The sequence below is a fragment of the Triplophysa dalaica genome, chromosome 4 (genome assembly GCF_015846415.1).
Source record: "Triplophysa dalaica isolate WHDGS20190420 chromosome 4, ASM1584641v1, whole genome shotgun sequence".
NCBI lineage: Eukaryota > Metazoa > Chordata > Actinopteri > Cypriniformes > Nemacheilidae > Triplophysa > Triplophysa dalaica.
This window is the reverse complement of record NC_079545.1, coordinates 17,019,121-17,039,726: the sequence shown is the minus strand read 5'-3', so window position 1 is coordinate 17,039,726 and position 20,606 is coordinate 17,019,121. Positions and strand designations below refer to the sequence as shown.

Below are 20,606 nucleotides of genomic sequence, written 5' to 3'. Positions count from 1 at the left end.
TTGAAATCTGATAATTTTTTAAAACATGATTTGTTTTTTATTGTAAAACAGTTTTATTGCATCATATCATACAGGCACCATACTCACAATCAGTCAAGTTTAAAACAACTTATTTCATTGCTGCCAACTGTTACAAATTAAATTCCCAACAAAGTCATCTTCGTCCTTCAAATAGACTGGAGTTATTGTGTGAGAGGAGAAATTGTCAAGAAAATAGGCCAAGGAAATCTGTGATAATGTAAACAAGCATGAGAAAACACTGACGTGTAAAGTATCATTTGTATGATGTGAAGCAGCACACAGAACCTGAGGAATATGTGTGAAGTGAGGCACTACAACATGACAAATATTTTGATAAATATGTGAAATACTTCAGCACACAATAATATTCCAATCTTGTTCTGTTATCAGGAATTCGCTGTAACACTGGCATTGATGGTTAAAAACATCAGTTTATTATTGGAACATTTATCAGTCATTAATCCAGAGCTTTAGTCTTCTTACTGTCATGTTTTTTTTCCCTCTGTGTTTCCCGTGTAAAAAGAATCCTCAATCTGGCTATCTTTCGGTGTCTGGTCTCCATTGATCAACTGATCCACAGGTTTCCGTACAATAAAAAAGACACTATCATAAAGGTACTTGAGCATGGAGCGATCATTTTCTGTGTATGTGCTGGAAACAGAATCTCTCTCCATCTGTGGAAATAAAAATTGAATAAGAAATATGATACATTTTCCAACAAAATATTTTTCTCTCTTATGAAAAACTGCTTGGAGACAAACTGGTGCATGTATAGATGCATGTATAATAGGACAATATGATATTGTTGTGAAAATCTTACCTCCAGTTCAAATCCATATTTTAAAATGGCAGCCTTTATGTCCTCATAGCTTAGCTCAATGGATAATTCATTGGCCATATTTTCATAGTGGTAAAGAAGCGGACCTTTGAGATCGAAACAAACCAAAGCCACTGTTTTCAGTCTCTCATACACTATATAACCTTTAAGTTCAGAATAGAACATCTGAATGCATCACATACCTAAATTCATCCAGACACCACCGGGTTTCAGAATATTCCAGATGGTTTCAATGTAGTCAAGAACATTGTGGGCTGTGTCGATGAAGAAACATGTAGCAACACAATCCCAAATATCTGTAAAAGAGTCCAAGACAAAAACGCATTTTTTCATTTCCTCGAACAGTGAGAACACTGTTTATTGGTGCATTAAATAATGACATGTTTGTAATTATAAAAGAATAACCTGGATCAGTGTATACTTCTTGGAAGTCTCCAGCGACCATAGAGAAGTCAGAGTCTTCCGGGAGACTCTGTGGGTTGATATCTGGAAAGGACACAGGTCTTGTCTGATCTGACGACATTTTGTTATTACTGAACTGGTGAATCCAGGGATACAAAGTCAAAGTATTCTCCTCATCACACCTGAAAACCACAAATTATGTTAGCTCATAACTTACTAGAAGGGCAATTCCGCGAAAATGAAGTTTAAAAGCGGTTTTTACTTTGGTAACAGCACAGATTTTAACATTTGGTGGTTCAAATACCCATGTGAGACCCCTCTACAAATTTGTAAAGCTTTTTTTTTTCTATTTTTAGTCCAAATTTTTTCATAGTCCGGTGCCATTTTCAGGATTGTCACATCCATAACGCTACATAGTCCTCATAAATGGACACATGAAAATGAATATAAAGTAACTATTTTATGTTCTATAAAGAGGCATCCCTTCTTTATTCATTGAGTATTATTTCTTCAGGATTGTGCATTTTATTTTACACAATAAGTTTATCGCCTCCCAAAAAACACGTCCTTTTTATGTTACATTTTGTTGCATGTTTATTTCCCTTTTTTTTTTAAATATATATTTTTTTCATAGACTGACATTTCTTCATGTTTAGACTCTATCAACAAGGGTTCAGTAAAATATAAACAGATGGTTCAATATAACCGTAACAAATTTATTCTCTGAGCATTTTTATGTCACGTCCATAACGCTGGAATGGCCCGGAAGTCATGACGTCATGAAGTTATTTCTCATTCTCAAAAGGTTTATTCAACACAATGTATATGTGTACAACACGTGTCCTGTCCTCAAGGTGAGGTACAACAGTTTAAATATACTTTACATTTCTTTATGTCACCAAAAGTAATAGGGTTGTTTCCTTGAAACAGGAATGTTTAAATTATTATGTTATTAGGATCCAGAGGGAAACAGAAAAAACTAATATAGATACATTAAAAAATACACTTTAGGCCTGTTCTCTTGCTCTGAAGATAAAAATGTTTATACCTATTCAGAACAAAATTAGAGGAGAAGAGCATGAAGAAGCTCCACTCGTTTCCTTGGCACGAATAGCCCCGATGAGCAATCTCCCATGCCAGCCGACCTAGACCTGCTCCTGGCACCAACACTCTTATTTGAGACACATCACTGCAGAGAGACGTTAATTTCAGGTCCTTAAACATTAAAGAACATTTTTTTGCTTATAATTTTGTTAACAATATCTGACTTAAGTGTTTCTGCATTAAGACACATTTCTTGTCTATCTCACATTCCAGCTAAAAGTCCACCGAATGGCCATATTTACCACTGGTCAGGAGGAAACAGTCTCTGGATTTCGTCTATAAGTGGTTTATAGCAGGTGTCCCTTTCAGCCTTCCCTGCTTCACTCCAGTCACGAACAAACTGCTTAATAGTGGACTTGAGCTTGTCCATGTCAAAAGTCGAGGCAGGCCGTATTTTTCTTGGGTCTTCCTTTAAAAAGCTCTAAAGACAAAAGTTGAATGCACTCATGACACTTTATAATTCAAGTGCTCAATTTGCAGTCCTATTGTACATTAAAGCCACAATTATAAAGTAACAACAAAAGAAAAAGCAGCAGTTACAGCAATACAATAATTATCAAATGTAAGACCTACTGCCAGGGCATGCCACCTACATCCTCTCCATATTCCATGTTCTCAAACATATGGATGCAGTTGTGCACTACGGCCTGCAGCACCTCCTGGTTTCGGTCAATACAGTAGCGGATTTTAGACAGGTTGGGAAGGAAGTTTGGCAAAAGTTTCTGGTGGTGATCTGGAAGGCATCGGAAATGCCTCTCGGCTCGATTTACCCGTTCGTGAACGTGAGTTCTGAAACAGCGAGAGGTAAACATATATAAAATGAATGAATATAGATTCAGTTTCGGAATATATACAAATATCAAATAAATGTTAAATAAATATCGTAACTCTTAAAATATCGGGGTATCAGAAAAACGGATCTATTTAGATTTTCATAATTCTACAACAGTAAACCATTTCACGTCGTACTTTTGATGCTTAAGTAATCGTTGTTACCTATAATATTTGAACGCATTGATGACATTCCAAAAATGCTGTTTCTCTGATCTCGCCTCCTCCTCAGGAGAGCATTTAATCCTTTCCCGATAGTTGTAAAATTCCTCTTGTTTGGAAGATGCTGTTCGGTCCGTGCTGTCAGCCATTGCTGTACACCGCAGGCGTAAGTAATCGACAATCGACCAAATATCCAGATACAGAAAAGATAATGGAGCGTGCACACTCGATTCGTGGATCAAATGTGGGGACATCACACACTGAAATTGAACAGGCGTCATTTGGAGCCAAATTGATCTAAACAATAATAATTATACCAAATTAGAGAACATTGTTTGTGCATGTCGTGCTCAAATATATTTCTGAACATCATCTGTTGAGTCTTGCTGTTCATGAGAATGCTGGAGCCTGTCTCAAGTCTGGAATGAGTAAAACCACATTATAGTGGTATAACTTGGAAAAATGTCACGTTGGGGCTAATTTAGGTCCATGATACTGAAACACTTCATTTAGGTTATTGATCCTCCAAAATATCCCAGGAAGTTAGGCTGACCGACAAACTGGTTGTTGTTCCTGCAGCATTGGTTGTTGTAACTAAGCATTGTGGAAGCAGTGCCAACATCAGAAGTTTGATTCCCACAAAATAACATGCAGCATATTTTCTGTGTGGCCAAGACAATGACAAAATGAAGGAGGATTAAAAAGTGTTAAACAAATGAGCAACAGTTCTACCAATGATTTTTTTTCTGTCAAAGCTTTTTATATTCAATATGTCACACTATTGTATCATTGCTGTAACCTAATGAAACTTAAATGTTTGTGTTTTTCCAAAGAATAAGAAATTTGCCCTTCACACATTTTAGGTGTGAAATCCAACCTGTCAAAAAGCATCACACATAGTTCTTTTGAATAGTATCCTTCCTACAGTAAACGTTTCTGGAAGGTTCACTATAGGAAACCACAAACAGCCTGCTCAAGATGCTTTATTGTTAAAGAGGATGTGAGACCCGTCCTCTTTTTCTGATGTCAAGACATCCGTTATCAGTTTCATAAGAATTTAAGCAACAACACACAATGTTGGAGCTGAAAAAACACTTATTTTAAATACCTTGTTATTATGTACCATAAAGGTTATTTTAAACAATATGTATTCACCCAAATGTAAGAAAGATTCTGACAATTCTGCGGAATCAGTGACTACCATATAAGAAAAAATAAATGTTTGTCAAATGTGCCTCAGAACCATTTACTTAAAATATCTTCTTTTGTGTTCAACAGAACAAAAAAGGTAGAATATTTTTTCAACCATGGTATCGATGATGCCCCAGAATTGTCAATTGCTTACATTTTTCCAAATATCTTTCTTTGTGGTCAACCGAACAAAGAAATTTAAACAGATTTGGAAAAACTAGAGAGTGAGTAATTCATAATATTTTTTTTTTTTTGGTGGAGTATCCCTTTAAGCCAAACATTGGCTTGCTGTTTTCTCTCCGGGCAAGTGAACTGCAGCCTTACAGTGTTACTGCTAAAAACTTAAAAGTTTCTCTTCACTTATGGTGTGGTTAATACATGATGCTTTAAATGGACATTCTGGTAAATGACGCCAAAACAATGCTGTTTTTAACAGTTATGTATTTTAATACCAACCAAAACCCTGGCATATAAACTGCGGAGGACCAGGAGAGTCTTGTGTAAAGTAATAAAGCATTTAATTGTTTGATAACTAATTCTACAATAAAAATAGGCATTAATCCATTTGTTTTTATCTTCATTTTTTAATTCGAATATAAATAGGCGAAATGATAAAATCATTTATTATATAGTGTTTTAATGGGCAATAAAAAGCGTGATTGTAAAAATAATTAATAAATGAAATATTAATCCATCAATAAATACTTCAAATTAAAAAGGGACTTTTAAAACTCAACATAAAACACAAAATAAATAAATAATTTTAAAGTGCATTAATGAATTCCTTTATAAATAGTGGAATTTCAAAATCTATTTGAAAATGCGATTAAAAATGAGGAATAACTCATTGGATTTACAAATTAAACTAGGAATACAATTTTTATTCCGTCATTTAATAGACTATTTCTTTTACCATTTGCATTTCCATTTCCCCGCTGCCTTTCCTTTTCCGATTTGCCATTCGATTAGCTTAGTCATTTAGCTTTTCCATTTAGCATCTCTATTTACCATTTCCATGACACTCTGGGGCCTTGCATGGCTAAAACGAGGTTAAACAATGCAAATTAGCTATGGAGAGAGACATGTTACAAGCTCTCTGATTGGCTAGCTCCTTGTATGTCATGTTAGATGAGCAATGGAGAAGAGAGGATAGTCTGTTGTTCACCTACTACACGTGTAACCAGCGCGTTATCAGCACCAGCTTATTCTCTAACAGAAATTATAGAAAATTAAATTTATTATTAGAACATGTTAGAACGTTCATACTGCACGTGGAAGCAGTAGTGCTGCGGTCATTTTGGGGCCGAGTCTATTTATGATGCGATGCTTACGCGCAGTTAACGTGACATAAGTTACGGTGCTTATGGCCAAAATGCTTTTGGATTCACGCGAAATTTAAGTTTTACCATTAAAGCATGTAACTGATGTCTGTTGTGTTTTAATCCGCCGATATTATCCTCTTCATGAAACCGCAAACACACACCATGGTGTGTACTATGCATACATTAGATGCTACTGTGCACTGTCTATGAGGGACATTTTTTCCAAGAGTAGCGATCCTTTTTAGACCGAAATGCTTGGGTTTTTAAGGCCCATTAACGTCTAAAACTCGTGGGAAATGCAGGAGGCGCCGCTTTCTCTACTTGCCGAAGTGCTCACCATCGGTTGCTCGCACTCGCTTCAGGCGTGTCTATATACTTATCCATTTTAAAATGCGTTGGCCGCGTAACTGGAATTTGACTACGAAATGATGCGAGTAGAAGTAGACGTGTTTGTTATTTACTGCCTGTACCACTAGAACAGTGTGCTCGGATCTTGTTTAAAACACGCGAATTAAAGATTTTCCGGATTATATAGATAATACAACTGATTTTGATACATTGTTAAAAGGATTTGCTTGGTTTTGATTGACAGCATGATGCAGTTGCTTCCCTCAGTACCGGTGGGCCACTGCTCACGAGCAGACCGTAGGAAACGTAACGCGAGAAAATGTCCCTCATAGACAGTACACAGTAGCATCTAATGTATGCATTTAAAGTACACACCATGGTGTGTGTTTGCGGTTTCATGACAATATAGGCGGATTAAAACACAACAGACATCATTTACATGCTTTAATGGTAAAACTCAAATCTCGCGTGAATCCAAAAGCATTTTGGCATTAAGCACCGTAACTTATGTCACGTTAACTGCGCGTAAGCATCGCATCATAAATAGACTCGGCCCAAAATGACCGCAGCACTGCTGATTCCACGTGCAGTATGAACGTTCTAACTTGTTCTAATAATAAATTTAATTTTCTATAATTTCTGTTAAAGAATAAACTGGTGCTGATAACGCGCTGGTTACACGTGACTCGGGAAGAACGAGTCGTCTTGGGAAGTGATTCGTTCAGTCGCGCATGCGCATTGCGCACCTCGCTCCGGACGTTTAACAAATGCAATCAGAGCCGGAAAGAGAATTGATTAGTTCACCACTCGAGTCTTCGGGTTCGAGTCGTTCGTTCATCACGTGACATCCCTGCACTCTAAACAATTGCAGGCAGAGCCGGAAAGAGAATTGATTAGTTCACCTCGAGTCTTCGGGTTCGAGTCGTTCGGTTTTTTGTAATGTGATGTGACAGCTATGGACAGGGAAATTAGCTAATTTACAACCTTCCTAACAAACGGGTGAATAGTCAGCCCTAGTGTTTGTTTGTTGATAGACAAAATGGTTTAATTTGCATAAGTAGTAGATTTGTTAGGCATGTAACATTTTAATTATACTTTGCTAAAATGAACGAAAGGAACGATATGACTTGAAAAAAGATTCGTTAATTTTGCTGAACGAGACTCAATGGTCCGAGTCAATAAAATGATCCGAACTTCCCATCACCACAACAGACTATCCTCTCTTCTCCATTGCTCATCTAACATGACGTACAAGGAGCTAGCCAATCAGAGAGCTTGTAACATGTCTCTCTCCGTAGCTAATTTGAATTGTTTAACCTCATTTTAGCCATGCAAGGCCCCAGAGTGTCATGGAAATGGTAAATAGAGATGCTAAATGGAAAAGCTAAATGACTAAGCTAATCGAATGGCAAATCGGAAAAGGAAAGGCAGCGGGGAATTGGAAATGCAAATGATTAAAGAAATAGTCTATTAAATGACGGAATAAAATTTGTATTCCTAGTTTAATTTGTAAATCCAATGATTTATTCATTTTGTTAAATCGCATTTTCAAATAGATTTTGAAATTCCACTATTTATAAAGGAATTCATTAATGCGCTTTAAAATGATGTATTTATTTTGTGTTTTATGTTGAGTCTTAAAAGTCCCTTTTTAATTTGAAGTATTTATTGATGGATTAATATTTCATTTATTAATTATTTTTAAAATCACGCTTTTTATTGCCCATTAAAACAGTATATAATAAATGATTTTATCATTTCGCCTAATTATATTTGAATTAAAAAATGAAGTTAAAAACAAATGGATGAATGCCTATTTTTATTGTAGAATTAGTTATTAAACAATGAAATGCTTTAATACTTTACACAAGACTCTCCTGGTCCTCCATAATAACCAGCACCTCACATCTACAAAAGTGAGGTGTGACTCATTTTGGTTTTCTGTTGACAGTTATTTTCAATCTGAGAGTACCCCACCCTTGCATCATGGGGGCAGGTTTAGTGTGCGGTATTGCTCAGTCTTAACAAATGGTTGAGAAACTAAGCATGCCTTTAAAAAACTAACAAAAAAAGAAGACATTGATAGTTTTGTATAAGAGAAACAATAGGAGAACTGAAGAGAATTAAGACCATTCTGAAGGAAGCGAATATGCATATCATAAAGGTGTTTTCTGACACATTATCGTATTGCCAAAATAGGCCCACAAATATCCTGATTGATGCTTAAATTTTGTCTTGAGGTTGCAAATAAGAAGCTTTTTTTGAGATAACTAGACACATTTAATAAAATAAGTAATAGCCTAAACTATTTGCCATAAGTAGTGTTACCTGTTGACCCAGCTATACAGATCATTGTACACTTTCTTGTGCTTAGATAACTGATGATAACGCTTGCAAATATTACACAGTCTCTCTCTCCAATCTATGTAGGTTTTAACATTATAGTGACGGTGCCATCTAAAATAAGATTCATAACGCTCTCTATTCATGGAAACTTGACTTATATAGGTAGCCAGTGCCTTAGTGCTGTTGAAGTCATTTACATGAATGAACGACTCCCTAGGAATTGAAAGCTCATAAACGTTCCTGGGTGGGCCGAGCACCACCGGCACAATTCCCGCTTGAAAGGAGTTTCTCCACAACTTCTCAGTGATGTAGTCTGTTGATATAGAGTTTTCAAAAGCAAGGTAGAAGTAGCATCGAGATATAGTGGACAGCAGGTTGTTGTTGGACAGTGGTCGCTTAGGCCAGTTACCATATACTTCTATTAGTTTAGATGGAACGTGTTTCGAAAGATTCTGGAAAACTAGAGAGCGATTCTGACTGGCCTTGTATCTGCTAACCACCCAGGCAATCAGGCAGTTTCCCTTTTTAGGAATGATGTATGTGTCATTGGTGTTTTTCGAAACAAGCTCTCCATATGGCACGAATATGTCCGCGTCACGTCGATAACTCATGGTCCAGTTGAATAAGCCATTGTAGTTGCTGAGGTTGTGGTTGTTCACAGGAGGTTCCAATGACAACCAAACCCACTTCTGCAAAGGCCGACGGGAGAGGTGGAGAGGAAGTTTGGAGCGTCCAGTCCAGAGTTCATGGTGGTGGAACACCACAACATCTGCTTGAGTGACAAGGGATCGGTTATCCTCCAGAAAGCATCTTGGAATTCCATATTTATCCAAACACACATCTCTATCAAGTCTGTAGGGGATTCCAAATGGCCAGTTCCACAGGAGGATGGTGATGTTCTGTTGGACAATTTTGGTAGGGCTGCTGCTGAATTGAATTAAGAATAGCAGTGCTTTTCTTTGGGATAAGAAATTATAAAGAAGTAAAAAGGCAAACACACAGTATAGAGGACGACCAAGTTGTTTAATAAATCCCATGGTACAAATGCTGTAAAGACAAAGTAGAATTGGTCAAACATTTTAGACAGCAAAGTAATTGTTTCTTATTCTGTTAAGAACAGTGACTACAATTGAAAGCTGTATGTTTTCAATGAGGCCCTTTACGAGGCATTAAATTGTTAGGTTGGCTAAAGTTGTTGAGGTCTATAAAAAAATTCAAATGCGTATGAAATAAAGTTCAAAGTAATGGTGTAAACTTGCCAACATTTAATCAAAACTTTGGTTTGTTCTCCAAATACAAGAAAAAAATAAGAAAATAGCACAAATACTTCATAAAAGAATTTATTTAAAAAAAGTTATTTTAATAGCCTAATCGTAGTTTTAACTTCACTATAAGCAAATAATTCACATTGAAAGTAAGCATATAAATAAGCATAGTCAAGAGATATACTTGCTTAGGGTCGAGAGAGAGAGAGTACGCAAATGTCTCAAGAACAAGGAAGTCAAAGATGTGCATGTGTGAATGCAGAGTGCCACCGCTCAGTGCGTGAACAATATAAATCAAGAGAATGTATCTAGTCTTGCTCCACCTTCATGTCCCTCACTTATTGTCCTTTTACGAATCACACATTTTTTACAAGGTTTCCAAAAATTTACATCACTGAAGTAAAATGTGACAAATGGAGAGTTAAGATTCAATCTACACAAACCTCTTTGGCACAGAACAAGCAAGATTGCCACAGAGATATTAACCAACCACATGCTGACAATCAGTGTTTGGTAGATTTGTGATGAAACACAGATGAACACTTACTCAACATTTTTATGCTTTTCCCTCAAGTGAGTTAATTTTTATTTTATTGTAATGGTACTTTCCTAAATGTAAACACTATAAATTCAATGTGGTTATTATGGTTGAACTTTTTTTAATAAAGTGGGACAGGTTTTCAGCGAAAGAAAGTTAAGGCTAAAAGCCATAATGTAAATAGAATATGATTGTAACAATAAGATAACGATGCCACAACTAAACTAGAATGTCAATGGTGATGATATAATGAATCCAGGCAAACAAGGGAAACATTCAAAGGGAATTGAATAAATCCAAAATAATAATCCACAGGTTTAAACGGGTAAAACAGAATCCATCTACTGTCCAATAACATCCACTGAGAAGATTAAAGTCTACGTTTACGTTTACGTTTACGTTTACGTTTACGTTTACGTTTACGTTTACGTTTACGTTTACAAAGACAGTCCAAGATAATGTATATGCTGAGCAAAATACATTAAGACTGGACGAGTAACAAAAAAAAAAGGGTGAGTATAAATAGACTGTGTGGGATGAGGTTCAGGTATAGTGAAATGAAATGAAAGTCAGGTGTGGGGTAATCAAATGATGGCAGAGCTGTGCAGTGCATGATGGGAAATGTAGTCCATGAGTTGAAAGTTTAGTGTGTAGGAGCGGGTGAAGCGTGTAGATGATGCGGGGGCTGTGCTTGAGGAAAAGGAGCTGATGTTTAAATGACATGATTCAATTATCATTACAAATATGTAGATTAAATTTAATGGGAATCATTCTAAAATGTAAATTTAAGGAAGTGGATTTAGCTTTTGGAAGAAGTATTTTAATGTGCACAGGGTACAGCTTGTTTTTCCTCCTAATATTAATGTAATGTTTGTAATTTATGAAACAGATAGCCAAAATCTATATATATAGTTTGGGAGTTTAGAATTTATATGTGTTTTTATTAAAATGATCTGTCCCATAGTTGCCATATAGTGAAAGACATTGGTGGGTTGTTGACAGGATATCGAAATGGCAACATCTTTCCTTCTTACCGTTGTTGGCTGGTGTTTCAGAGATCACATCAACAGTCAACACTGACACATAAATACATATTCCCCATTTGTAAAAATATAGTCTTTCTATGTACAGACGAAGAAATACAGCACCAGGTTAAGAAACGAGTCACCAACAACTCATTAGTTATTGTGTTTATACTTTGGCAGTGTTGAAACCACAACCTGCTCTGTAGCCCACACCGGATATATACAGTGCTGTGTACAGATTCTTACAGCTGTAGTTTGTCAAATAATCTTCATCCTCACCGTTTTAATGATCAACACAAATGCTAATAAATGTCGATCATCTACGTAATGTGAGTCTACATAATCTACGTAATGTGAGATGAAAGCTGTGATCTCTTATTGAAAGAATCAAATTTGAAAAGCCATGTAATATCCTACTTGGAGCCACTAGGTCGAGCTAAATGTATAAGCATTGAAAAACGAGATTGACAAATCTGCGTATAGATTATAAACATAAAAACTGGGAAAAAGACCATCTGTTAGGAAGAAAAATAAGCACTTGACATTTTGTGTGAAATAGCTTTTAAACCTTTACATTGAGATGAGTCATCCAACATTACTATTGCAGGTAATACTCGCAGTGGGACTGACCTTAAAACTGGTTTAATTATGTGTTACAGATATTTTGTTTTACAAATTGTTGCTTGTAGGAGTTGCGTTATCCTACTGAATAAAACACCACTGATCGAGTGTTGATCTGCAGAGGGTGCTGTTCGCTTTTATCACCATCAACTCTTTTCGGCTGTTATAAATAACATATTGTACTGCGATCGAACACCACAACCTTCAACGCAATCCGCGGCAGCCGCAGATGTGCGCCTGCCTGAGTCTGTCCATTCATGACATCTGCCAGTGAGGATTTTCTCAATCCCACAAATAAAGGTCCTGGCGAGATTAAAACATGTTTCCACATCGATGGAGTTACTATAAATAACTAGCCGTCGCAGAATGATGAGGATTTGCAGCCAGCGCATCAGGAATACAGCTGAGGCGGCCACTATATTACCATAAAATCACATTTGATCGACTTGACACGGCTCGTTTTTAAGTTTCCGTAAAAAAGGTTTATATACCCTGGACTACATTCGGCTGAAGCTGACAGGAGTATCTCCCCGCCCACTGCTCATGAGATGCGAGTAGATCTGCTGCTACCAAAAGAGCATTTTGTCCTAACAAACCCAGCCCTTTTATGACAGGATGTTTGGCTTTGTCACACACCGAGCAGGACAAAGTGCAGACAATCTCAAATCAGCAACACTGTGATGAATAGATCATAATTGTCACTTCACCGGGCGCGATTCTCCAACTCATCCAAAATGGGATTTCTTCACCAGCTACACCTTCTCCTGTGGAAGAACGTGACTTTAAAGCGAAGAGGACCGGTAAGTGTGTCTTCGTTCACTCTGATCGCGAATTTTAAATGTCGTGTTTTTAAAAGTAGGCCTTGATGGCTTTTTGTTTTGGTAAACGTCGTTCGTTCGGCGAGATGCTCGAGCGCGGACGGGCGTCAGTCATGGATTGAGCGTTTTCAAAAAAATGCAATCTACATACAAGCTTAGTCAGGTGCACCAAATTCATAACTGTCTTGTGTTGTCTGTGTTTTTTATTTATTTGCACATGTGTTGATGCAATTTGGGTTGAATTACGTAGAGTTGTCGCGACAGTCGATTACCCATTAACAGGTCGTCTAGGAACTAACGTTACAGGTTGTTTGTTGGTATGAGGTGGGGCTTTTCTCAGGAGGTTGTGGTGCCCACGAATGACATGTTTTTAGGTTGTCACCACAACTTGAATGTGATGTTGAGAGAACCACCATTTTATCCCCTGTAAGATTCACCTCAGTTCCGGATTTGAATAAACACATGCATGCAAAAGCTTATGACAAGCCACTGATGTAAAACTATCAGGAAACATTATCCATGTTGTGCTCCACTGGCTGGGCTGCTCACCGTTTGGCATGTGAATGAGAATGGAAAGCAGATGAACTATAAACTGTTGAATTGCCTTATGATAGTGTGAAACTAATTCAACAGTTCTCACGTAAAGAAGATGTTGTGGTAGAGACTTTGTAACTATAGCTGTCGTTTAAAGCAGATGTCACTTGTTTCTGAAATAAATGATGCAATGATGTCAAGTGCTTGAATAACAGTGTTATGTTAGTGTTACATTTGTTTATAAAGAGGAATAAAGACAATGACAAAATTGCAAGCTTTATTAAAAGACTATCCGTAGGAATACGGATAGAGGTATAATTCACAGAAGCTCTTTATTCATGCACATTGTATATTGTGCATTGTTTATATAGTAGATTGTTTATTGTGCCAGTTGCAAAAAACCCTTGAGCCAAGAAAATGTATAGGAAGGTTGGAAGAATGATTAAAAGGATACTCCTGAAAATTCTGTCATGAATTATTTCAATTAGTTCCAAACCGTTATACATTTCTTTGTTCTGATGAAAACAAAAGAAAGATATTTAGAAGAATGTTAGCACCTGACATGTCTGGGTTGTCAATGCTAGTCAAAGGTGCCCAGGCCAGAACGTTTTGTTTTCCTAAATTCTTTCAAATTTCATAGGGATGAGTAATTCATGACAGAATTTTCATTTTTGGGTAATCTGTCCCTTTGCAACTCGCTTCTGAACTATACGAAAAGCACAACATACATAGTATTTACAGTGTTCTTACAATAATATACAATGCTCTTCAATGTACAAAGCTGTAAAAGCTTAAAGAAGAGATACATACTAATGTAATCAGGGATACATTTGACTATAGAAATGACACCGTGTCTATCTAGGAACAGCTGAGAGTTATTTGCATAGTAAATAATGTTTGTGTTAGGTGCATAACTTGTTTTTATAAATTAGGAAATGTAGAAAGCATTTTAGAAATTATTGCATTTTTGTGTTTGTTATGTTAACTTTATTTACCAAATTTGATATTAAAGAGAAGTGGGATCTCAAGAGGCCCTCACGAACACTCGGTTGCGAAAAATCCTGCATTGCTTTGAACATTTTCTGACCTCAATTGCTACAGCATTGTTCCTCTTTCTTTACCTGGAACCCCTGTGCTCCCTTATGTTGTATTTTTAGAAACTGTAACATTTTGCATCAGCTCACGTGCACAGCAGACATCAGGCTCCCCAGAGGTTAGGATCACCCCGGTAAGAATAGTAACAGTTACGTCAATGGGCTGGTTTGATCACATACAGGTCCACTTTAGGGGGGTTGTTTGACAGCTTTTCAGATTGATGGACCCTGAGAAGTGGCTAGTCAGCAATGGGGCGCTTCAGTGTTTTCTGTCCTGTGGTGGGAGCTAAATGAATGAGCTCGAGTATTTTCGTCTAGATTTATAGTTGTGGTGATGTTTTATATTATCTGAGAGTGAGGTAAGGATTTACAGTGCTGTTGTGATTTCATCCTGTAGATGAGGACGCAATTGGTGGATAACAGCTTTATGTTGAGCAATTACCTTAATGTTTGCTTTACTACTACGGTGAAAGACTAAAATTGTTTATTTGAAAAGGATTCAGAGTTATAATTATGAGCATGAATAATTCAAGAGTAAATATGAAGTATTGTGTTTCACAAATGACTATTCTGTAAGAAAAAAAAGCACTTCAGTCTTTATTATTGGATGTGTTAAGGTGTACGTTTCAAGGTTAGATGACCATTTACCCAAAATGGCTGATTTCATGAATCCTCTGTTTTAACTTTATGCCAAATACAACACAAGCTGACCTCCTTTCTGTGAACTTCAATACCTGAACAATCGGCTGAGGCAGGGATGGGGATAGCTGCCCATGCGTATCTATGGAGACAGAGATAGAAAGAGGGAGAAAGATAGATTGAAAAATTAAGAAAGCAAAAATGCAGACAGCAGTCTGTGGAGCACCACAAAAAATCCAGCTGTTTGGATTATGCATGCAGACCATACAATGAAGAAATTATAGTACGTGCCCTGCGAGCTGGCCGTGTGCAGTGATCTCATCTAATAGAAATGCAGATTATAATATTAATAATTTAGCAGATGTATGAGTAAAGATTGTGTTGTTGCATTATTCTTTTATTAAAATAATGCTTTATGCTGAATACGTGGAACGAGGTTTTTTGCTGACATTATGTGCTTACATAACGCAACCAGTTAGCCTATATATGCCAACAATATTAACATCAGCATTTTTTAACAAGACAGTGAGATTATTCTCTCTACAGAATGGCATTACTGTAGATCCTGTTGCTCTTTTCCTGTCAGTGTTATGAGAAATAAGTACGTCAGTACTTCGATTCGGGTTTGGCACAAGCATTATGTGAGTTTAGCAAACTCCTGGGCTCCTTTTTGAAATGAAAATTAAATTGGAAGGTCCATGAGAAATATTAAATGTTCAAAGAGTGTTGAATCAGCAAGTAATAAAGAAAGTTATGCTGCACTACGGAGCTCTTTTTGAGCAGCTGCCTGCAACCGTGTTGAGTTCATTCCTTTATGCATGGCATGCACAAAATGATTTAATTATTTAGAGAGGTTTGTGGCAGAAGCAGGATGAAATTGAGATTTCTTTCAATTGTGATTGAAAATGGCCCCTTGAAATGCATTGTAGTTTGATTTTGCAACAGAAATTGATATAATTAGAATGTTTACCATTAAAGTTTACCCCCCCCCAAAAACGGTCATCATGACATGTACTCACGCTCTTGTCGTTTCAAACCCGTGTGACTTTCTTTCTTCCACAGAACACAAAACAAGATATTCTGAAGAATGTTGTTAACTGGCCCATATTCACTTGCATTGATTTGACCATACATTAAAAGTGAATGAGGGCCAGTGCTGTTCGGTTACCAACCTTCTTCAAAATATCTTCTTTTGTGTTCTGCGGAAGAAAGAAAGTCATACAGGTTTAAAATGACAAGAGGTGGAGTGACAGTATTATTATTTTTGGGTGAACCATCACTTTAATAATTTAACCATAACCAACATTAAGATAGTCTCCTTCTTCATTTGGTTAGCTGATTTTGGGGTGATATATGTATACATCGCTGACAGAAAATCTCATGCAGCAACACATTTACACAGAAATAAAAGCAAAGCTTAATTTAAACTAACATGATTCTTTTCCTGCCTTGTTAGCACTTGAATGTCTGGGAAATCTGGTGTTTATTATAAGAACTGTGTATGTAAATGTGTTGTTGACAAATTAAAAGCACATGTGTTCTATAGTGTGACGGCAAATTTGAGGAAAAAATAACTAACAACTAAGATGAATCTTCTTTAACGCTATTTTATATTACAAATATAAAGAATGTAAAGTATTATATTATTAACAACTTCTTTTCAAATTGTTTACACCATAGGACATGGTTTATCTGTCAGCTACCCAAATACATGCAGTTTAAGACAGTGTGAATAGATGTTGAATAGTGTGTTCTTTGTACGTTGATGTGAAAAGCTGCATTTACTACAGTGGGATGATTGTGTTACATGAATATTACATGGTGGCAGAGCTTTGTGCTCACCCACCGGTTGCATAAAGAACTTTCTGCAAAGCAGTGCTTTGGAGTGATCAGCTCACTCTGGTGCTTGTTTTTGGTGTGGATCACATGTCTGTTTTAGAGTCATAGACAACAGGAAATGATTTTTACCTGTAAAAAGTGGACGTTTTGAAAGGACATATAAGAACGCATTGGGATATTTTGAAATCTGTCATAGTCATGAAACATGGTTTTACACTTGCTGATTGAAGGGATATTTTATCCAAATATGAAAATTCTGTCATGATCACTCACCCTCAGGTTCTTTCAAACCTGTATAAATGTTTTTGTTCTGCTGAACACAACGAAAGATATTTTGAAGAATGTCAGTAATAAAACAGATCTCATCCCAGGGAAAATAAATACTATGTGTAGTGGAGTAGGCGGGGCGAGACCGTGGTTCGAGACCGGTGAGTAATTGTTAATGAGCGCCAGCTGTGCGCGCACCGGTCTCCAATCATGTAGGAGATCGGGAGCGTATAAGAGAACGAGTGACCGGACTGTCAAAGAGAGAGGACCGGGCCCGAACATGTTTTACATTTGTATTTGTGTTGTATTCGCCGGCCATCGAACGTGAGGGGCGGTCGGCTGTTTTTTTAATTTTTGTATTTGATTAAATGTTTATTTAAATGTCTGCCGGTTCCCGTCTCCTTCCTTCCCTACTTTGAATCATATTACACTATGGTAGTCAATTGGGGATGAGTTTTGATGGTTACTGTCTAACATACAAGTCAGACGTCACATACAAACTCTACACATCTCTCTTGTTTCATCTATTGGTGCACATGACACTTTCAGTTGACTTGTTGTAAATGTCAGGGAAGTTTGGTCTGTACACACGCTTCAGATCTGAAGTAACGTTAGGCTGCAGCTCTTTTACAGCATAGCCTGCTATCACCGACCTCGCGCTTTAAAATAGTTTTATTTTAATTTAGTTGTTGTTGCTTTTGTGCAATGGAAGAACAACAGTTTATTATGTATTTGGATAATATACTGTACAGAGGCTATTTTCTGGGAGTTCTGCCTTTCTCCTGCAGCCTGTACGCATACACAGTTGTTTTTGCCCACACCCATCAAATCCCGTTGCAAAAAACTCCCTCGATATTTATTTATTTATTTATTAATTAATGACTTCATCGACTAGTCGACATCGACGGGACTTTTATCACATAATAGTTGACTTCAAAAAATGTGAGGTTGTTCAAGAGATGACGGATAGCACTGTCAATGTGGATATTTATCTTAAACAAATGCACCAATTTGCTTCAGAAGACTTTTGTTACGACCACAGAGATGTGGCGAGCAGTTCTTTGATCGATGGATGCACTTTTTGGAGCTTCAAAAAGTCAACACCCATTGTCTCCCATTCTACTGCTCGGAAGTAAATAATACGTGGTATTATAACTCCGACTATATTATTCTTTAAGAAGAAAAACATATTCAGTTACGTTCCTTAGAGGGTAAGCAAAACATGGGGAAATTTTGACAATTTAAAATGTTGTCTTTGCTTATTGGGTACAAAAAAAGTTGAAAATTAAAATGAAGGTTGAACAACCTTTATCATAAACAAATCTTGTTCTATGTTTGGTCACCACTTGACACAAAAAACATCTGAAAACCACAGATATTGATGATTGTCTGTTTGCTTACGAAATAAGTGGAACATTGAAAGTTTCTTTTTGCCCAGCGATGGGTGCCTTGCTAGCCTAGCATAACTCAGACAGCTGCTAAATTATTGAGATCTCTCTGTACTCCTGGGAGAAAAGCAGCGCTGAAGGAAGATTGGATTATATAAACATGAGATGGAGAGCAGGAATAAGGCACAGAGCGACAGGAGGAAAGCGCTGTTGTGATCAACCATTCAGGAGTAACAGGAAAAAGTTGATATAAGCAAAATATAGAATGTGGTTGATGTGAATGAAAAAAAAAAATGAGACCGGGGAGAAGGATTGTGGGGGACAGGACTCAGGAGACAATGAGTTATCCTTTATTCGGTCACAAGATCAGCTATAAAACCATGACCCCTTAAGCCGCTTGATGTGTGTCTGCTTTAATTGAATAGAAATATGTGTCCGGAGTCAGAGATGGGCCTTCGTAAATGATAATTATTGCAGAAACGCTCACCTTGTAAAACCAAGCTCAGCAGGGAGCCATAAATTGGGGCAGAGAGAGAGAGAGAGAGAGATCAAGAGAACCTCTTCATTCTGGAACATGGAGATGCTGTAGCGTCTCCGATATTACATAAGTTCATTTCATCAGAAAGCTCTTAAAATGAAGTGCATGCTTATATTCAAGTATGAACGGAAGCATGTTGATTCTTGGGTAGAAATACAGAAGACTGGTTTGTTTTGATTAAGATACTGTATGTAAACATGGTTTGATGACTAGATTTGATGAACTAGAATTTTGATGTTTTGAAGAGCATATGATAAGTGCTTGTTTGTGCAAAACACGCTGTTATGATCTTACGGTGTTGTGAAAAGTTGACAGGATGTTGCACTGTGGTTGCATGGACGTTCTGATTGGCTTTTACTTGCCCACATGAAAATAACTTTATGTGAGGTTGGTATCTAGAATTTATTGCATTCATTTTATTATGTCTCAATGAGGGGCAACAAACTTTAATTATTTCGAGGTTTATTGTTCGGGTAGTTTAAGCAATAGTCAAAGTCATGCTTACCTTGGAAAGCAACTACTAAAAAGTTATAATCTCATCCTGTATGAATATAATGATGATCATTTTGAGACACTTCCTCATTCTTGTCGAAAGGTTACGCAATGAGGAAGTATACGGTGTTGAAATTAATCTTGCAGACTTTTGTAACTGAAATAGAAGTTTTTCTGAACTTGCATGCAAAGATGTATTGGTTGCCATTGTTGTGTTAATCATAAAAATCAATGACCAGTACAAAAACCCAGAATCCCAACCCTTTATTTTATTGGCACATTAATCTTGAAGATACTGCACCTCTACTCCCTCACTTCCCACCCTAGAAAATTTATAAGAAGTAATCACAACCATCCAACAAAGAGTGTCACATCCTATTGATCTGTTTTTGTGTTTGTGAGATTTTCATGATGGATATCAGAGGCGTGGGGCAGTGTTTGTGTGTGTGGGGGGGTTTCCTGCCATAGATGGCTCCTCTCCTGGACCTGCTGTGTGAGTCACCTGTTATCTGTGACAAATAATACATGCTTCCTGGTTACACCTTTGTTTATTTTATGTGTAGACTTTAGGGATTCAAGGATTGTTATCCACATTTTCGTGAATATTTTTTTTTTCCAAATGTATTTTGGGGAAAAATATAAATCACCCCAAAAAAATTCAAGTCCAGATATTTATTTTTTTGTTGTTTTATTTTATAGCAAAAGAACTTAAATTACATTTTCCGTTTACGAACTGTCATTTATTTCTGTTAGTCTTCGTTTATCTGCAGTGGTGAGTGTGATCTAGGGGTGACCCCAAATTGTCGAAGATTAGATGCTTCGATAGGAAGAGCCTGAATCGACTACCAATCTCACAGTCGAATCTTTGCAGAGGGGTTATGCAATGGCCATCATGCCATTTTGGTTATATGGGCGGTGGCGTAGCAGATGCCCGGCGCATATGAGCGTGAGGTCTGGGTATGACCCAGCGCAGGATCGCGTCT

At 37.0% G+C, this 20,606-nt stretch overlaps 3 protein-coding genes across 6 annotated transcripts in view; 1 reads left to right on the top strand and 2 right to left on the bottom strand.

Annotated features, from left to right (window-relative positions):
- Positions 1-40: 40 nt before the first annotated feature.
- Positions 41-3,514, bottom strand: carnmt1 (carnosine N-methyltransferase 1). The gene is made up of 8 exons (XM_056744874.1): positions 3,362-3,514; positions 2,959-3,154; positions 2,608-2,786; positions 2,310-2,450; positions 1,265-1,443; positions 1,042-1,155; positions 842-945; positions 41-695 (listed from the first exon to the last, which is right to left on the bottom strand). The coding sequence occupies exons 1-8, from the start codon at positions 3,505-3,507 to the stop codon at positions 507-509; spliced, it is 1,248 nt and encodes a 415-aa protein (XP_056600852.1). The 5' UTR covers positions 3,508-3,514; the 3' UTR covers positions 41-506.
- Positions 3,515-8,084: 4,570 nt separating this feature from the next.
- Positions 8,085-9,648, bottom strand: LOC130418785 (fucosyltransferase 7). The gene has a single exon (XM_056744875.1). The coding sequence runs from the start codon at positions 9,600-9,602 to the stop codon at positions 8,544-8,546; it is 1,059 nt and encodes a 352-aa protein (XP_056600853.1). The 5' UTR covers positions 9,603-9,648; the 3' UTR covers positions 8,085-8,543.
- Positions 9,649-12,376: 2,728 nt separating this feature from the next.
- Positions 12,377-20,606, top strand: part of abca2 (ATP-binding cassette, sub-family A (ABC1), member 2) — a 53,290-nt gene continuing 45,060 nt past the window's right edge. For all 4 annotated transcript variants that reach the window (XM_056744936.1, XM_056744935.1, XM_056744934.1 and 1 more), the window contains exon 1: positions 12,377-12,814. In XM_056744936.1, coding sequence (XP_056600914.1) covers positions 12,749-12,814 — 66 coding nt within the window. In that variant the 5' untranslated portion in view covers positions 12,377-12,748. The remainder of the gene's footprint in view (positions 12,815-20,606) is intronic.

What these genes read in the sequence shown, in the direction of transcription:
- LOC130418785 (XM_056744875.1), bottom strand. Translation starts at nt 9,602, where the DNA reads ATGGGATTTATTAAACAACTTGGTCGTCCTCTATACTGTGTGTTTGCC.
- carnmt1 (XM_056744874.1), bottom strand. Translation starts at nt 3,507, where the DNA reads ATGGCTGACAGCACGGACCGAACAGCATCTTCCAAACAAGAGGAATTT. An exon ending in TCTAATTTTGTTCTGAATAG is followed by an intron (nt 1,444 to 2,309) that starts GTATAAACATTT and finishes TGTGGTTTTCAG; the next exon opens with GTGTGATGAGGAGAATACTT. An exon ending in AGAAGTATACACTGATCCAG is followed by an intron (nt 1,156 to 1,264) that starts GTTATTCTTTTA and finishes ACTCTTTTACAG; the next exon opens with ATATTTGGGATTGTGTTGCT.